At 39.2% G+C, this 18,757-nt stretch overlaps 1 protein-coding gene across 20 annotated transcripts in view; it reads left to right on the forward strand.

Annotated features, from left to right (window-relative positions):
- The window catches only part of ebf3a (EBF transcription factor 3a), a 115,568-nt gene extending 108,268 nt beyond the window's left edge, over positions 1-7,300 (forward strand). For 4 of the 20 annotated variants that reach the window (XM_036572055.1, XM_036572056.1, XM_036572061.1 and 1 more), the window contains exons 12-16: positions 1,042-1,107; positions 1,773-1,950; positions 3,300-3,500; positions 4,216-4,413; positions 6,793-7,300. In XM_036572055.1, the coding sequence (XP_036427948.1) occupies positions 1,042-1,107; positions 1,773-1,950; positions 3,300-3,500; positions 4,216-4,413; positions 6,793-6,824 (675 nt within the window). In that variant the 3' untranslated portion in view covers positions 6,825-7,300. The remainder of the gene's footprint in view (positions 1-1,041; positions 1,108-1,772; positions 1,951-3,299; positions 3,501-4,215; positions 4,414-6,792) is intronic. The other 16 variants (XM_036572057.1, XM_036572059.1, XM_036572064.1 and 13 more) reach the window with 8 other exon arrangements.
- Positions 7,301-18,757: the final 11,457 nt, after the last annotated feature.

Genomic DNA, 18,757 nt, shown 5'->3' on the forward strand with positions numbered 1-18,757 from the left:
TTATAGCATGGCTCTATCAGTGTTACATAGCAGGGCTCAAGTGAGATATCACGACAAAACACATTTTCTTTTCATTTAAGTCTTATTAATCATTTAACTGATCACCTTAAGACAACACACAGAGCTCTAGTGTTGCCACTTGAAGAGAAGAGCAACAACAAAAAAAAAGAGAGAGAGAAAAACAATAGGACAAGCCAAGCGAGACGTCCTGGAGCAGCTTGCGAAGCTTGTTGGCAGACTGGGTGTAATTTTTGAAGGGAAGCTAAGCAGAAAGTTAATCCGTGTTGTGCTATAAGTAGGGGGAGGCATGCAGACATGGATAAGACAGGGTTGTGGGCATCGGGTCCCAGGACGCAGCCTCTCAGGCAGCGCTGCGAGGGAACTCATTTATGAAGTCCTTTACAACAGCCACTGAAAGAGGTTAATTGAAAAATTTCCTAATGTCATTATGAAAGAACTAGATTAACCCGAGCTAATTCACTTTATTGTTCCGAAGAAAGAGGAATGGGCATTGAACTCCACTACAAATTTGGGGCATGAATTAAAGGGTGAGATGTTGTCTTTGAGGACTCTGCCAGTTTAATTAAGATATGGAAAATGACTCATTGTTCTTTGGCGCTAAAGTGGGTGGATTTAGCAGCCGAATGCGGCTCCTGCGCTTTACGTATCGTGCGGCGGCGCGCTCGCGTGTGTTTGTTTGTTTAATACCCAAAAGGCCGCAGCGTTAAAACCTCTAGTGCTTATTTTTCCCCTTTTTTCATTTTTGCTTGGAGGTTGCACACCACTTCACTTGCTTTGGCATGAGAAAAGAAGTGGGTCCATGGGCATCCCTGCTAATTTCTTCTATTATAGCGAAACATGCTATTGTTGATCAAATGTTAGTCAAATATTCACAACCTCACTTATAACCTAAGTAAATTCAGCATTTATACAGTGCAAACGAATTTACATAAACCCACATAAATAATATAGCATGTAGTAATATGGGTCTTTGCATTTGTCTGTGACTAATTAGGGTGTTTGTGTGCATTTGTATTGTAGGAGGTTCTACTAAAGAGAGCAGCTGACCTTGTGGAGGCTCTGTATGGAATGCCCCACAACAACCAGGTAAAATACCTTAATGTACACGCTAATGAACTCTCTCTCTCTCTCTCTCTCTCTCTCTCTCTCTCTCTCTCACCCTCTCTCGCCCTCTCTCTCTCTGTACAGTGGCTGTAATTAAATCAGTGCCTCTCTCCCCCTGCTATGCTCCTCTTTGTACATTTCAAAGCTAGCTGCAGGCCATTGTACTGTAGCAGGGTGTCATTGCACCAAGAGTATTTTTTTTCCTTTCTCTTTTCTCTCACTTTTATTTGTGGTTGCTGCTCATGGAGCAGAGAGAGGAGTTAATCACTCGCAACGCACACTCGCGCGCACATGCACACTCTCACACGCAGAGTGGTTTATTTAAATGGAAGAATAACCTTGAACTCGGCCCAAAAGGCGCGTTTCTCAAACACGTTGTATAAAGCGGTGCTTTGCAGATGTGGTTGAGAGGTCTAATACATATTCAAAAGCAATGATCCATGGTCTTGTTCTTCAGCAGTTTGGGTGCGCAGAGGCAAACATTTTATAATCCACTCACATCACAACTGAAAAGAAAAAAAAAAGAAAGAAAAGATATACCATTGTAAAAAAAAAAAAGCCCAAGTGTACATGTTGTAGTCACATTTGACTTAATATTGAAGCAGAGAGAATGTTAAGCCTTTTTGTGTGTCCCTTTTGTCCTGCAGGAGATCATTCTGAAGCGGGCGGCGGACATTGCTGAGGCTCTGTACAGCGTACCACGCAACCACAACCAAATCCCATCTCTCGCTAACACTGCGTCTCATGGCGGCATGATGGGAGTCAACTCATTCGGCAGCCAGCTGGCAGTCAACGTCTCCGAGACTTCACAGGGTAATGACCAGGGTATGTGGCCATGTGTGAAGATAAGCTGCAACAACAACAACAACAACAAAATAGTAACTTCTAATAAAATAATTTTACTTTTTAACGTTCACAGTCCTGATGCTAAATGTGCGAGCTATGTGAAATACATTACTAATAATCTTTTGCATTTATCTGTGAATATTTGTCTTCCGGAACACACCTGTACACTCTTTAGGACGGCTAGCTAACAGCTAACATTAGCAACAGCTAGCTGTAATAGAAGGAAGCCAAATATTTATCCATGTGCTAGCTAGCTATGCCAAATACACTGCTAATGAAACATACAAGGCTAGCATATTAGCAAATGCTAGCATTATTGAAAGTGGCACAGTACTGCTGCAGCTTTATCTTCCCTGGCTGAGTGTAGTGTGGGTCCCTGGAGGTGCCTGACCCTGTCCCCCCCAACCCCCCACCCCCCACCCCCCTTGCCAGCCTGCTGGTGCATTCTGCATTTACTCAGACTGCTGATAATGGCTTTACACCTGTTCTGTTGTTGCTAATGTGCAGGTCAGGGCACAGGCTAAGCATAGTGACACAAGATGTAGAATATTCTGGTCATGAAAGTGCAAGCTGGTAGCAAGCACAGTTAAAGGGACATAGGAGTTCATACAGAGTTACACCAGTGTTCCAGCGTATAGAAGCAAGAAGGAATGTCTTAGCATTTTGAAAATATTTTACAGTAAGTCAATTTTCCTACAGCTAACACAGCGTGGCATGTTTATCAGCATGTAGTTTAACCAAAGATGGTTTTAGAGAAATGTTCTATTGATTTGCAGTGATGTACTCTCATTCTAGCATATATACAAAAGCCTTCATGGTGTTTGTTTGAACAGGCACTTACATCAAATAGATTTGAATTATTTACAAACTCATAATGTAACACACCTGATTCGGTTCATCAAGGCTTCAGGATGTGGGAATGTGAGAATCAGGTGGATCTGATTAGGGCTGCAATAAAACTCTGTATGATAATCACCAGGAGCAAAACTAATTAAAAATCAGTTAGTCTGCACATATTTAGTGAAATGATATTGTTCTAATAAAATACTGTGCATTATGACTTGAATAGGACAACATTTTTATTGTTATTTTTTCAAATTTAGTGTCACTTCGAAACTTTTTTGGCATACTATATATATATATATACATATATATATATATATATATACATATATACATATATATATATATATATATATACACACTCACACAGTGGACAGGAGATGGCACCTACATGCATTCGTTAGGCCTGTGTGAAAAAGTGATCTGTATCCTCTTGGTTACTTGGTTCAGAAATGCCAACTTTACCGCATGTTTCTCATCTGCAGTTGGCTACAGTCGTAACACAAGCAGTGTGTCCCCTCGCGGCTATGTCCCCAGCAGCACCCCACAGCAGTCCAACTACAACACCGTCAGCAACAGCATGAACGGCTACGGAAACGCAGGCATGCCCAACCTGGGCGTCCCCAGCTCACCGGGATTCCTCAACGGCTCCTCCGCCAACTCCCCCTACGGCAGTAAGTATCAAGGTAATTACCCCTCCCCTCCGCTCTCTCTGTCTCCCCCACCTGTGCTCTCCTTCCTTTTTGACACTCCTCTGTTGTTGTTTGTTTGTTTGTTTGTTTGTTTGTGTTTGTTTGTTTTTTGGTTTATTCTTTTGGGAATGTGTGCTACTGGATAAAAGGAGGGGTGACTCTGGAGGCTGAACACCCGAAACAAGCCACATAGCAATCCAACCAATCAAATCATAGAGCAACAAAAAAAAAGACAAAAATTTACACTCAACCGAGCAGGCCACCGACAAAACAACAACAACAACAAAAAATTACAGCTCTCAAACAATTCAAAACACTCCCTCAAATTCCTTTCTGTTTTATCAAGTCAGAGTCGATAAAAACACCTATTATCCAGAAAGTGGCCGAGGCAGGACATCACGTTTTCCATTCCAACCCTTTTTTTCAGTTTATCCAATGATTTCTCTCATTTTTCTATTTGTTTTTTTTTTACCAGCAAAAAAAGAGAAAAACCCACACACCCTCACTAAATTCTGACCATACCCTCATAATCATTTCCTCCCTCATTTGTTTTCATTCCGTGATTATGATTTGAAAAAGAGGCGAGGCCTGGCTCTCCCTGACTCTCGTCTATGCGTAAAAAAACAAAATAAATAACTAAATAACTAAATAAATAAGCGAAAAAAAGTGAAACTCTCTCTGAGTGGTGACTATGTTTGCTTTATTGCAGTAGTTCCATCGAGCCCTACCATGGCAGCCTCTTCGGTCAGCCTCTCTTCAAACTGTAGCAGTACACACGGCATTTTCTCATTCTCACCTGCCAATGTCATCTCTGCAGTGAAACAAAAGAGCGCCTTTGCCCCCGTTGTCAGGCCCCAAGCATCTCCACCTCCTTCTTGCACCAGTGCAAATGGCAATGGACTTCAAGGTGAGAGCCGCCTCCCTCCTTTTATGATGCCGCACAGCCGCCTCACCTGTTGGCTCACGCTAATCTTTCTCTCTGGCTCCCAGAGAAGCTGCCCCATTCACTTTTACCCACCACCATGCTGCTGTTCTCCAACATGGCTGGCTTGTGTATGAATTATGTATCTGTGTGTGGATGGCTTGATTTGTGGACGGGTGAATGAATAGACGGATGGATGCGTTTGGAACGAAAACATTATGCATGCGGGCACGTAGCATGAATGCGCATGTGTGGCTTTATGTATTGATTTATTTATCTAACATTAATGATTGAGGGGAGTCAAACGTCTCCCGAGAGTTGCGCTCCTCACTCTGACTTGCGGAAGGTTTGGCACAGTCGAAGAGGTGTCCTTCGGTGGCAGGAAAAGTTTGGTTCAAATCGATAGCACAGCCCAATCTGAGGACGCCTTAGCACAAACAAATCGCTTAAAATGCCATGGTCATTCTACTAATGCATTATTCACCGCCATCTTTTACATTTCATCTGAATTGAACATTGCATTTTTTAATATTCACAGACCCCCACTTCCTTTAACTGACCCCACCGGGCACGCTGAGGTCAGGGACGAACACAGGCTGTGTACGTCTGGCACATGATTATAATGGATCCCGGATAAAAGATCACCGTGTTCTCAGCTGTGAGAAAGCGCACACGTGTCAAAGTTCCCCTGATTCCTATGAATATTGTAGCCAGTTAAAAATTCATGCTATTCTACAGTAGTTACGAAAACGGTGGCTCTTACAAGGCAAAGGCATTAAGATTTCATACCGAGGCACTGAGCTTTGGCTTCCCACACCAGCAGAGTAAGACATTGTTTTGACAAACATGGCATGTTCAGAAGCCACTCTGAATGCGATAACAGAAATGGGAGCAAGTGCTCAGCCTACTCTTTCGAGTCCTCGGCAGGACAGCGTCATTCAGCAAATTAACGACTTCCCGAGCCTGCTAAGTGCGCTCATATTTGCTCTTCGTCAAGGCCGACTTGTTTGCTTTGAAAACATGTTTGAGCCATAGTGTGTGCATCCAAGATTAATAATGTTAGAGCTAATGAACTGGGAAATTAAAGTTCATGCTGCTACATGCATCCACTTATTAATATGTGGTTTGCAGAAATTAATGAGGAATGCCATGGCATCGGGCGCTTTGGCAAACTTAAAAGCACTTCAACCATGACTCTACAAATAAGTTGAAAGTAGCTAAAGGATGTGGGTTGTTTTGGAAAAAATAAAAAAAGCTGGCAGTTCACTAGCCACCTAATTGTGGAAATGAGTGGAGTTCATCAGTCTTGGTCTTCTCATTTCAGCACAGCAGGGCTTTAATGGCTTTCTGACTTTCTGATTCTTCAGACTGAAGCAAGACTGTACTGATACGATTTAATATCATGATGTTTTCCAAATATACCACAGTGTACAATGGTATTAAAGTCTTTATAAATAAAATAAACTTTTTAAAATAAAATTTTGTTCTAATTTCTTAAAATTACAATAAGAGGCCCTTACAAAGTATTGTAAGTAAAGGTTAATCAGACAGAAAACAACCTTTCAGAAAAAAAAATAATAATAATTGTTATTCATTATTTAGTATTTTAAACAGCTCTTTCAGTCAAAGCACTTAGAAAATGACATACACTGCATTTAACAGTTTACTAAAGAGCACCATTTATAAGGCTACATGGGCCTTTCATGATTTTCACAAACCTACTTAAACTTTTTAAAGGCTCACACGCATCTATCTATCTATCTATCTATTTATATATCTATCTATTTATATATATATATATATATATATATATATATATATATATATATATATATATGTACACACATATAAAATCTAAGTGGAGTCTGCAGGCTGGCCAGGAAGTGGACGATTCAGCTGTGTGATGATAGCTGAAGTGACCGTGTTGTTTCTCAGCTGTCAGCATGGCCGTTCCCCGGGGAGTCTGGACCCTCTGATGGCCATTAACAAAACGCTAAGAGAAATCTCACACATGTGGGAGTGGGGATACTTTCTCCTCGAAAATGTCAGAAAGCTCCTTCTTTAAAATGTTGAAGGCTTTCTGACTTGTCTTGTTGGAAAAAGTACATACACGCAAATGCCCACCCCTACCCCTCCAACTCCACCAGACCCCTTTGGCCCCCATCTCCGGCTCAGCGCCACAGCCTTACAAACACATCTCGCACTTTCATCGACTGCGCCAAGCCTCGTCAGTCAGAGTGTTTTGTGAAATGCAAGTGACATACTTTTGTGCTGTGTGCTTTCTTTGTCCTCCATGTGATATCGAGGGATATCTGGTGCTAAAATTTCTTGTTCCTTTCTCTCTCACTCTCTCTCTCTCCCTAGCTATGTCCGGACTGGTGGTCCCTCCCATGTAGATTGCACTTCCACTTCTTGTAAAGCAGCAACGTCCACGAGATGAGCCTCGGGGTACATCACAGAACATTCTCCTGGAATCTGTGTCGTCGATCATGAAGTAAATCAAGTCTAAATCAGAGGAAAAAAAAAAGAAAAAAAAAGAGAGAGACTTTGTTTCAAAGATTTTATTCAAACTAATATAAATTGACATGCAAGAAACTTTGTCATGAACGATTTAATTTTATTGACTGAATTTCTTGTCATATTTTCACATTTCTCAGTCTTGAAAAAAACATGGAAGAAAAAAAGCCTATTTTGTATAAACATTTCTGGTTTGATCTTGGCTATGTCTAGTTCTTGCTATGTGTGGGGAGAAACTTTGTGGATATGCCATTTGATGAAAACACTGACTGAAATGTCTCTGAATGTTTCTTTTCAAACGATGCGCAGCCGTCGCACATCTCTATAATGTGAAGTCATTTTCATTATTTTTTGCGTTCGCTTTTTTCCTGTTTTAATTTGTGGTGAGAAAAAAGGGGGCCAAGCCAACACAGCAGAGCCAACAAACTGGAAATAATATAGCCTAAAATATATGATTTATGAAGCATAAACATTAAAAGTGAATAAGAATGACCGGGGAGGAACAGGCAGAGGAGATATCATGCATACTTCATCTAAAATGAACTTTGTAACTTATTGTAGGTAGAAATTGTAACTTTGATATTGCAAAGATTCTTCTCTTGCCTTCAACAAGCACACTAACAGAGATGAAACGCCACTGTCTGTTGGTTAAAAAAGAGAAAAAAAGAAAAAAGAAAGAAAGAAAATACTTCCACTGCTAAAGCTTCCTGTAAAGCAAGTGTGATCTGCAATGTTTTTCAACTTTTTGCTAGCACTGTATACTATTGCATTCTTAGGCTACTGTGGAGTCTGTTTCTTGTACCAGAAAGTTGTCCTTTTACTTCTAGCTCCTTATTCCCTAATGTGTTTTGTATGTGGTTATACAATTGTAGACTTTTGTGATTTTGCCAAAGTTGTAGCTAAATATTTATACACTTGTCTTGAATTTTCCAGATCCACTTAAATATTTAGTACAGAGTTTTATTCCTACTAAAACAGCTAGGAGTAAAATAGTCTTATACATTGCAACACTTTCACACAAACACTTGCGGTCACTAAGGGGTTTTTTGTAACATATCAATTATAAATATTGTATTTATCTTTGAAATTTTGTATATTGCTTTCCATCATTTTATTTGATCTCGTATGTAATGTTTATCATGGCCGATATCGTGATGCAACACAGAAAGTTATGCCAAGACCCATTCGCTTTTTTTATTTGTATCAATAGATCGCAACGTCTCTACATTTATTTGTAATTCTGATGTTTTGTTACGCCATTGAAACAATTCCGTCCATTTTTTTTTCTTTTTTTTTGCTTGTTCATTACTTGTTGTTTTGAGGAACCAGTCAAATCCATTGTTTATTTTTATATTAATTTTTAAGTTATCTAAACAGATACTTTTGTTTTGGAATAAAAACTGTTTGTTGTATAGTCAAATAAATTGTTTGTGTCACATGGCTGTAATAATATTAGTAGAAAAACGTGCATGTCAAGCAGCCCCAGGGGGGAAGATTCAATTGTGGTTGTAAATTTTGTTTTTTGTAGAATGTAAACAGTCATTTTTACCTGCCACCCATGACTTTGCCACATCATAGCTCAACTGTGTTTACAGGGAACAAAAAGACAAAAGGAAAAAAGAAAAAAAAAGGAAAAAAGGAAAAAAAAATCTGGAATGGAAACATACGTACGTCAGTCACTAATGTTTATTAAAATATGTCAGAAAAAAAGCTCTGTCAAAGCCTTCAGAGTGAGTCTCTCGAGAGTAACCTTTTCTGCTGTTTTAATGACAACCATAAACCACAATGCCAATCATTACTCCATTCAAATGATCAATGGTGTAAAAAGCACAAGCATTTTTTACTAAAATAAAAAAGAATTATTGTGACCCCTCATCTTTTTGACTATTTTGTCAATTTCTTTTTTTTCCTTTTCTTTTTTTTTTACATAAAATTTGCTGTACTCCCTCAAGTAAGACTCAAAATCCAAGGGAAGAAAAAAAAATAAATAAAAGGTTAGATTTTTGTATCATATATGAAGATCCAGGATTAAGATGTTCTATATTGTACATGCCATTTTGTAATTACTCCATGATACAGTAGCACAGTAGCTAATCACAGTAGTAAATCAGTTCACATCATCCCTTCGCCATCTCTCTCTCTGATTTTGATTTCCTAGTTGTGCCAAAATCAGCGGATAAAACACGATTATTTCTATTCATATTTTTTATCTTTTATTTCCTTTGCACTTAACACTTTGTAAATCTCCTGTTGTACTGCTAAGTAGTCTGTTTCAAACCAAAAGGGATGTTCCCTCTTGGCAATCTGCACACAAGTTTCCTTTAGCAGCAGGAAGCAAGGGCAGCTGTAGAAGGGAATAAGTGATGAATGTGCAATGCATTTGCTTTGTGATAGCTCAACAAAGCTTAGCTAAGTGGAGGAGCTGGGGAAGTCACCTTGAAAGTGAGAGGAACCCAAGGTTACATGAAGTGCATTTGTGAATATCATCATTTCTGCAATCTGGTTTTTTGTGTTTTAGGCTAATTAGACCATGCACTAAAGTGTTTTGTTGCCGTTAGTCTGAAGAGTTCACTAAATGGTAGAACGACTCTGTAAGGGAAAATACTATTTTTGTTTCATGTATACATTTTTTTATGTTTATGTCAACATTTCTACATTTTACTGTACAAAGATGTTCATTTTACACAATATTTAATTAAAGTATTTCTTGTCTGTGACCACTTTCTCCCTGCAATCTTAATTTTAATTCTCTCATTTTTTCCCTTTATAAGAAATGCACATAATTAAAAATAAATACAACTGCATAGTCAAGAATATATTATCAATAATTCTTCAAATAACCTAATTCACTTAAAAAATGTACCTACAGAGTCTAAAAAGATACAAACTTGATTTTGGTTTTGTACTAGTTAGTCCCAAAACTCTCCAAAGTCATCACTATTGAGACAAAAACCTTATACATCCATTTTTGTCAGTTTTCGTTTTTTTTACAGGACCTGTTCTGTACATTGTGTAAAAAATTAACACCAAATGGAGCTCTGGAAATGGTCCAAAATTTCTTGGAAAACAATCTTTTTTACACTAACTTCCATCAGAACTTAAGAATGCTTTCCCCCCCTCCTGTTAACATACTACTTTTGAGTCATTAGGTGTTGTCCCAACAGCAACAAAGCATGACTTATCTATGAGTAAAGCAAGAAATTCCTAATTAAAAGTGAAACCCTGATGAAAACATGACACAACACTCATCAAACCAACAAATCAGTCGCTGTACTGTTTGAAACACCAGAGCAGATGTGTATAAATCTCTGCCATTATGAAACAGAGCAGACTAAGATGGCTGCCCTGTTTGCCTGGCCTTGTACTTGTTGTGGCGCTGGCCAAGGCACTTAGGGCTGGGTGTTTTGGGGTGAGCTGGTGACACAAGGCTTTCATCTTCCACTCCTGTGAATTCCTGGAAGAAAATGGCAGTCTCGGGGGGGAGCAGCCCTGCTCAGCCCACTGATCCCTGAAGAACAACTGCCATTTCACTTCGGACTCTCCATGCTAGCTGTTTCTGCCTTGCGCTTGATAGCATCTCGGCAGATATTCCGCCGTAGTACTTCCCATTCGCTGTAGGCCGACGATAACTTCCAAAACAGAGGATTCCATCAACATTAACAAGACATCATTAGTCGACCAGGAGAAGCTCTTCAGCTACTCATGATGTGAATTACAACCTACAGGCACACATGGGGTTTGTCACTCATATATGCTTCATTAGCAGCAGTAGCACCAGCTTGAGAAGGCAGAGTGAAAGGACAGTACAGGTTCTAACCTTGATGAAGGTCATAAGCTAGGTGACTACCACATTCACCTGATTCTCATCAGGAACCTGCTTTATAAGTGATTCGACTGGATGCCTCATTGAGCACAATGTAGAAAATGTAAGTTATGCAATTACAGGCAAGAAAGAGTGCAGTTAGCTCTACCCACAGCAGTTAGGCAGTTCGCTCAGGCACTCGTCCCGTCTCCTTTGAAGGGTGACTTATGCTAGCAGGATTTTGATTTCTTGCACAAGTTATTTCATCTGCTAATTGTCATAAGTAGCCTACAGCATGGCACATCAGAGTTTAATGGTGGGCAATATGGTTAAAAAAAAAAGTAAACATAGTACAAAAAACAAAAATTGTAAAAACACCTCAGTGATTTAGGACATCTTCATGATACATGATATATATCGCATTGCTTCATATTTCTTTTAAAACAAGTTGACATGGGCAACATGCGCCAGCAGAAGAGCATTGCCTACTTCCTTACATGCAGCTCATTTAGATACAGGCTCAATATAATTGGTCCAAATTGGTCTTTTTGTATGATACACAAAGTTTAGTTTTGTGGAAATACTGATGATACTCTTTAAGAGCATATTGTGACAATTTATCACAATATCAAAAACACTGTGTTACCCACATCTACACTCTCAGAAAAAAAAGAGTATAGGTGTGGGTACGAAACTGTCACTGGGGCAGTACCCCTCTTGTCACTGGGGTGGTACCCTCAAGGGTACATCTCAGTACCTTTAGTCAGGGAGCATAATTGTACCATAATCCTTTGAAATGGTATTGTCTAAGTTGTATTGACTCCACCCACCCTGTCTCATCCCCAGGATTTTTATTTTATTGTTCTGTTTTAAAACATTAGGTTGTGAATATGTACAAATACATACTTTTCACTTAGGAAAAACTTACTTAAGGTACACAGTTGGACCTCAAAACCACTGTTGTACTTTTGAGGGAACATTTACACTGTTTTTACCTTGATAAACAAAAAGTGTACCTGCACAGAACCTTTATTTCAGTGTATCAGAAATCAAAATTATAGCAAAGTTAAAATGACCCATCAAGACATTTCACTGCAGTCCTGTATCTTACTATATGCTGGTGAAATTTTGCAATACTTTAGCTTTTAAGAAGGTAACTTTTTTATTCTGCAAGTCCGTAAACAAGAACATTATAGTTTATTCCATGGCAAGAGCATCGCAAATGAAGAAACCATCAGTGTTTGATTGTAGTATTTTCTTTACTGTCTTGTAGTAGTACATCAAGGCTACTGGACTTGTAGTGACCTTGACATACAATTACTAAGCAATTCAATGAGTTGTAATGACCCAGTGCTTGGCATAGTTGGTTCCTTGAGTCCCTGGCAGAGCAGGAATAGTAAGCAAAGAGTTATTGGGCAGGACTCCTGATGCTACATTCACCTACATCTCTAATATGATTCAATTGTAAGTTGCTCTTGATCAGAGTGTCTGCCAAAAAAACCCTCATAGAACTTTGATTCCTGCTAGCAAAGCATTTCTTTGCTAACCTGTTTATTACACCCTAGCATGTCTTTGTAGATTAGTTTTCATTCACATGAAACAAAGTGCAAGATGCATGTCTAGTGCCCTACACACTTTACTTCAGATACAATCAAACCGAGGTTCTTTGGTCACTTTCTAATTACGCGAAAATAAATAGTCGATAAATTCAAAGGCCAAGGTTATCGCTTGTCTAAAAGGGGTGGTATCATTTTGAACCCTTCATAGTTCAGATGTTTAAAAAGGCGCAAGGTGAAATCCATACTCATCAGCCAGAGAACGAGAGCCTTATAAAGACGACAGAAGAATGGGCTCTCTCTTTTAAAACAAGCACGGATGTTATCTGCCTCTCTGAGTGCCTCTGGTTAGCAGGTCAGAAAATGTCAATTTCTCATCAAGACAACGGTGCCTGCTGCATTTTTCCCCCACTCACAACATAGACAATTAACAGGATGCAGAGCGCTTGCATCAGTGATTTGCAGGTTATTATGCAACCGCCCGCTGGCATAGATCTGGCCCTGCTGCACATAATAGGACTGCCTGATAGCCGTGGTGTCAATATGCCAAAGAACAACATTTGAATGTGAGCTGTTGTGCTTATTTGCCTCCAATGGATGATCTGCAGCCTGATAAGTGAGAGCCTACCTGCCGAGGACGCTGCGTGGCGCCTATCTGTGTCTCGCACAATTATTACAATGAACAAACTGGACAATGGCAAGGCCCCTGTCTTTATACTAGCCAAAGAGAATCAAACCGCCTGTTTTACCTTCAAATAACTTCCTTTATCTACTGAAAAAAAGCACTTCAGAGTAAATCTAAATTCTATCAGAGGAAATAAAACAACCCCCCAATCAGATTAGGGATCGATTTTTGGTCGCTTGCCATTCGGGGAAATCTTTAGTGTGAGATAGCTGCCAGTGTGTGGAATGACAGGCTTGAAATGTTGTAGCATTTAAAATATGTAATCTGTCTTAGTATTTTAAGCCTAATTTGCCAGCTTGAATAGTTCATAGGCTTGTGTATTAGGACCTTCCATTGTAAAAGCAGGTACAAGAAGAGTTTGATGCATTTACAAAATATAGGCTTGCCAAGCATGTGGAGGTAGTAAACTTATCGAGCAATTTTATTCGCTTGAAAAGGGCACATGGAAGTAGACGCACTTCAGAACAATCTGTGCAGTATCACCAGTCATAAAGCCACAAAGCCACAGCCATTAAGGCCATTATGGCAGCAGCTGCAGGCCTGTGGTCCAGCATTGTTCTAATGTCCAGCCCTGCTTCTTGTCCTTAGTGGATTCCGTAAATGCGGAGACAGAGTCGTCCAGGCCGTGATGTGTTCTCTGTTCATCAAAGAGTGGCCTTGCATCGGCCCCGGTCAGCCCAGCACCTCACTCAATCACCCAGAAAGCCTCTTTATTACCGAACCCTAATGGCCGTCCTCTGCCATATTTTTTAATGTGAGCATTAAATATTTATAAAACCCAAGTCAATAATCCCTCATAACCCCAGACAGAGGGAGACGACCACTCATTCATTTACTGTGGCCCATGCACTCTGAAATAAAGCCAAAAGGTCAAGAGGTCACACAATCAAAGCGAGCAAAGGCCGGCCTTCAGCATCTGCTGTCATTATTATTAGGACAATTATTTCTCCAGTTGCTTAAATTTGTAACAAAGTAAGACAATATTGACTTGAAGTTTATGTTGTTGTTGTTTGTGTATGTGTGTGAATGTGTGTGTTTTGTAAAGAGCATTGCTTTGAACAGTGGTTTATGTATTGTTATCTATCATAGAGCCTCTGCCTTCAATACAACACTCGCAGGCAGTAAATCAGGCCTCTGCTTGCTCCCAAAGGAGAAAATCCATCGGTACAAAGGCCTTTCCTGCACACAGTCATCCTCACCTCAGCCTGCAGGATAGATGTTAATGTGTTTTAGATCAACCATCATAACTTCAATTTGGTTCAGGAATATGAAGCACTAAAGATTTTAAAAATCATGATAGTTTTTGAAAAAGGTTGTTCAGTTATTTCCATTATTACTGGCAATAATGAGAGCATGGTGTAATTTCATGTAACAATGAATACAAAAACTATGCACACCCTTATTGTTATTGCAATTTTACTGATATAACATAAAGCAGAAATTAAGATAAATCCTGTCATACACATTCCCACCTTTAATGGGATCTTGCAATCAACAAAATTTGAAAGAAAAACAAACAGAGAACTATTAAGAAAAATAGACTACTTACAAAACCCTGGATGTATGAGTGTGTGCAGACCCACACCTAATACTTTGTTGAATCTCCTTTTGCTTTTGTTGCAACAGTAGGTCAGTAGATGCACAGCCCAGTTTAGGTCATTACATAGGTTTTCTATGAGACTAAGCTTTGGAATCTGACTGGGCCATTCTAATACACTGATCTTCCTTTTAGAATCCACTTCACAGTTGATTCAGATGTGGGGTTTGAATCATCCTCATGTTGGAATGTGAAATTCCTTTTTGTTTTCAGCTTTCTAATGGAGGCTAGCAGGTTTTGTGCCGAAAATATCTTGATATGTGAAGCTAGTCATTATCCCTTTTATCATGACTACAGTCCCTATTGCAATTGAACAGAAGCAGATCCAAAACATGATGCTCCCACCACCATGCTTTTTCCCTCCAGCTTTTTTAATATTGCTGTTGGCCTCTTGATAACCTCCCTGATATGTTTCCTGTCTTTTTTTGACCTATTGATGACAGTCTTCACAGTGCTCAGTGGTACAATCAATGCTTTTTACATTTTTACCTGATCAGTTCAGTTTAACAGCAGGATTTTTAATGTTTTAAGATATTCATAGACCATAGCTTTACAGGAAGCATGCAATCAAGAAAATGTCAGAAATAGCTGATAGTCAGTAATTATTTTCACTAATAATTTCTTGAATTTTGTTGGTTGTAGGGTTACATTAAAGATAAAAAATGTCTGGCATTGTTTATCTTAATTTCTAGTTTTACTTTGTACAACAAAACATGAAGAGCAATTCTGCTAAGTGTATGCATTCAGACTTTTCCTGGTTTATGTTCTTCAGCAGCAGATGGGAGATTTTATTATGATTTAATTTGATGTAAAGTTATTGTTGGTCATACAAGCTTGTTTATACATCCTTTATATTTTTATCAAATCTGTCATTCTTGAAATTGGAATGTAATTTGAATGTAACTTTTATTTGTTAAGTAATTAATGTGTAATTACATTTAATTAACCACATTATAATAGTATAACAAAACGACTCTTGGCCTAAATTTCTTGAATAAAGAAAACTGACATCTTACTTTCCCCCACATACACATGAATATATAGAGAATATTTTTATCAATCAGCAGTTTAAGTCTTTGGAAAGGCCTCTTGGCCTATTATTTGTGCCTCTCAAATCAGCAGGAGGTGTTTTATAGAAATCAGAAAGGGTGTGCAGTGTATTGGTCGTTCTGAACAGTGGAGGGATTTATGACCCTGTTCCTTCTGTATGGACTTACTGTCCAAGCAGCGGTGTCGATTACTGAATAACCACAGAACAAAAGGCTGGAGACATTTGCCATTGGTTATGCATGCATGTCATGACGTGTCATCGTGACTACGACTGAAAACTTCCCTGTTAACAGAACCGGGACACAATCCCCTCTCTGCACATAGACACGCAGTCTTTACTGGCTGTCCCTGGCGTCTAATGGGCACCACTGTGAGACAAGGCCAACTGCAGGCCCTCTTTCTTTTTTTCAGCAAGTGATATCGCCCCCCCCGTCTCTTCCCACACACACACACACACACACACACACACACACACACACATGCACACACATTCCCTCTACATGGCATAATCTTTGTTTTTGCAGTCTCAACTGTCGGTACCCATGGTGATATCTGTGCCCGTCTGACGCTGTGCTCTCTGATGCCCCCCCATTCTCTGATTCATTCTCCCTCTCTCTCTCTCTCTCTTTCTCTCCCAAGGTCTTGCAGACACTCTGACACTCGACACCAGTTGTTCCAATGGCCCCCCTGTAGACACGGCTCTCTACAGAGCTTTTTAATACAAAACTGTATCCAACAGCGCACACACATACTGACTTTTACATGGAGCCCAGTGACACTCGCTTTCTGCTACAGTGCGAAACCAGTGCCGACTCTGACACTACTGCTTTTGTATTATAGCACAGTGCAAAAAAGTTTCATAATCACAGCTTTTCACTCACAGCCGCTTATATAAGCCCAGAAACGGCTGTTTGGAGGCCACCAGAGAAAAACTTAAGCGCTACCTTATGGACATATTACTGTACTCCCACGTTCATGAATTGCCAAAACAGTGTCAAAGCTGCCCAATGACTAGCAAGAGAGCATGGTAAATGTACCCTTTGTATCGTTTAGTGGGTGTGTGGTTGGTACTTCTTGCAGTGTTCGAAACAGCCTGTGATGGTTTAGCCAAAAATCAGATTACATGACGTGATGTGTGTCTTTAGCCTGCTTCTTTAGTTTTGAACTGAGCTAATGTAGTTTGAGCTGCAGGAAGTCTCAATTAAAATCACTTATGTGGTCATGATTGACATGCTGTTATCTATCAAAATGGATGAAAGAAATTGGATTATAGTTAAAAATAACAGTAGCACCACGTGGAACCTTGAATGTCTGCACTTCTATAGACTTTTTACCTTAGAGTTTCTATTCCACACCCATTCACACCTCTTGATAGGGACCCTACACTCCTAGAAAAAGAGGCACGAAACTGTCACTGGGGCAGTAGTCCGCTTGTCACTGGGGTGGTACCCTCAAGGGTACATCTCAGTACCTTTAGTCAGGGAACATAATTGTACCATAATCCATTAAAATTATATTTTCCAACTTGTACTGACTCCACACACCCCGTCTCGTCTCCAGGCTTTTCATTTTATTGTTCTGTTTTAAAACATTTGGTTTGAAAAGGTACAAATATGTACTTTTCACCTGGGAAAAACGTATTTAAAGCACACAACTGGACCTTAAAACCACTGTTGTACCTTTGAGGGAACATTTACATTATTTGTGCCTTGATGAATGAAAATGTACCTGCACAGATCCTTTATTTCTAACAGTGTAGAATGAAATTATAAAATGTTTTGTGCTGTGTATTCCGTCTTCTGGAATGGCTTAATTCTTTCTTTTTTGATGAAACAGCTTCAATTACAAATGCATATTTCTCTTGATTTCTAATGTTTTGGGCACTCTCTTCTGAAAGAGCAAGTCCTCTTACTCACCCTGTCCTAGTCCTGCTAACTGGAGCATCCTGTCTAGCACTAATTCTCTTGTCCTTCTCCTCCCTCCACCCTCTGATTGATCTTCAGTGGCCTATTGTTGAGCAGGTCTCGCAGGATAATTGGGTGGATGATATGATTCATTAGGCAAATCAATTCCACAATCGTTCTGTAAATCAGTTGGGCTTGTGATTTATTGCAATTGATTTCTTGACAAATGTGCTCTTTGACAGATAAAACGAAGTAACAGTCGCCTTTTTGCTCTTTGAGTGCACGCTGTAAAAGAGGAATGTTAAACATCAGAGCAGCAGAGGGATCTGAAAGAGGTGAAAAGGATCATCTTCAAGCAAGTGCACAAAGTGCCTGGAAATGCAGAAAAATCAAATGAAATATTGTTACATTTCTACCTGCTAACAAGACAAGTGTCAGTTTCAATATGAAACAAAACTGTCTTTTGTATGTTCGCATTATAAATCTTTCCATCTTTTATTAAGACTGTATTACCTCATTGCACTCTACTTACACTACTTTCGTAGAGGTGACATAATGAACATTATCCACAACTTGTGGCCGTGAAGCATGTTTTCAGAAATTAACATGGGGCCCAAATGTCTACAGTGTTTAACTACCATGGAGTGGAATGTCTAAAATGCCAGTGTTTCAAATGTGGTTAATTTAGCTGTCCTTCACTTTCAAGTTAAACTAGCAGCTCATAAAACATGAGTGCACAGCTAATATACATGTAGTGTTAACAGTAACAGTGCATTCAAAGCCAAAAAGAAGGGCTCATATTAAACAAAGCTAATATATTTGAGTTGTGCTATGTGCAGTTGTATTGTGTACAAAAAAATAAAAATTGAATTTAATTGAAATTAATTAATTGATTCTGTAACAGAGAGATGCAAATACACTACCACTCAAAACTTTAGAGTCATGATAATAACTGTTATTCAGTAATAACTCATACAGTGCAGATTGAAATGCTTTAAACTGGACACTAAAACTGAATGAACCAATATTTCATTCACAGTTTACAGTATTTTGGGAATAACATAAAGTTTGGACATGGTAAAAAAAATGGAAGTGTCATTAAATAAAATAAGCTATAATTTTCTGTTTATTGGAATTTGTTGCAAAAAATACTATGAATAGCTATTTAATTTGCGAGATTCGGTTACTGGTTTTCAAATATGAGGCTTATGGATGTCA

The sequence above is a fragment of the Colossoma macropomum genome, unplaced genomic scaffold, assembly GCF_904425465.1.
Source record: "Colossoma macropomum unplaced genomic scaffold, Colossoma_macropomum, whole genome shotgun sequence".
Taxonomy (NCBI): domain Eukaryota; kingdom Metazoa; phylum Chordata; class Actinopteri; order Characiformes; family Serrasalmidae; genus Colossoma; species Colossoma macropomum.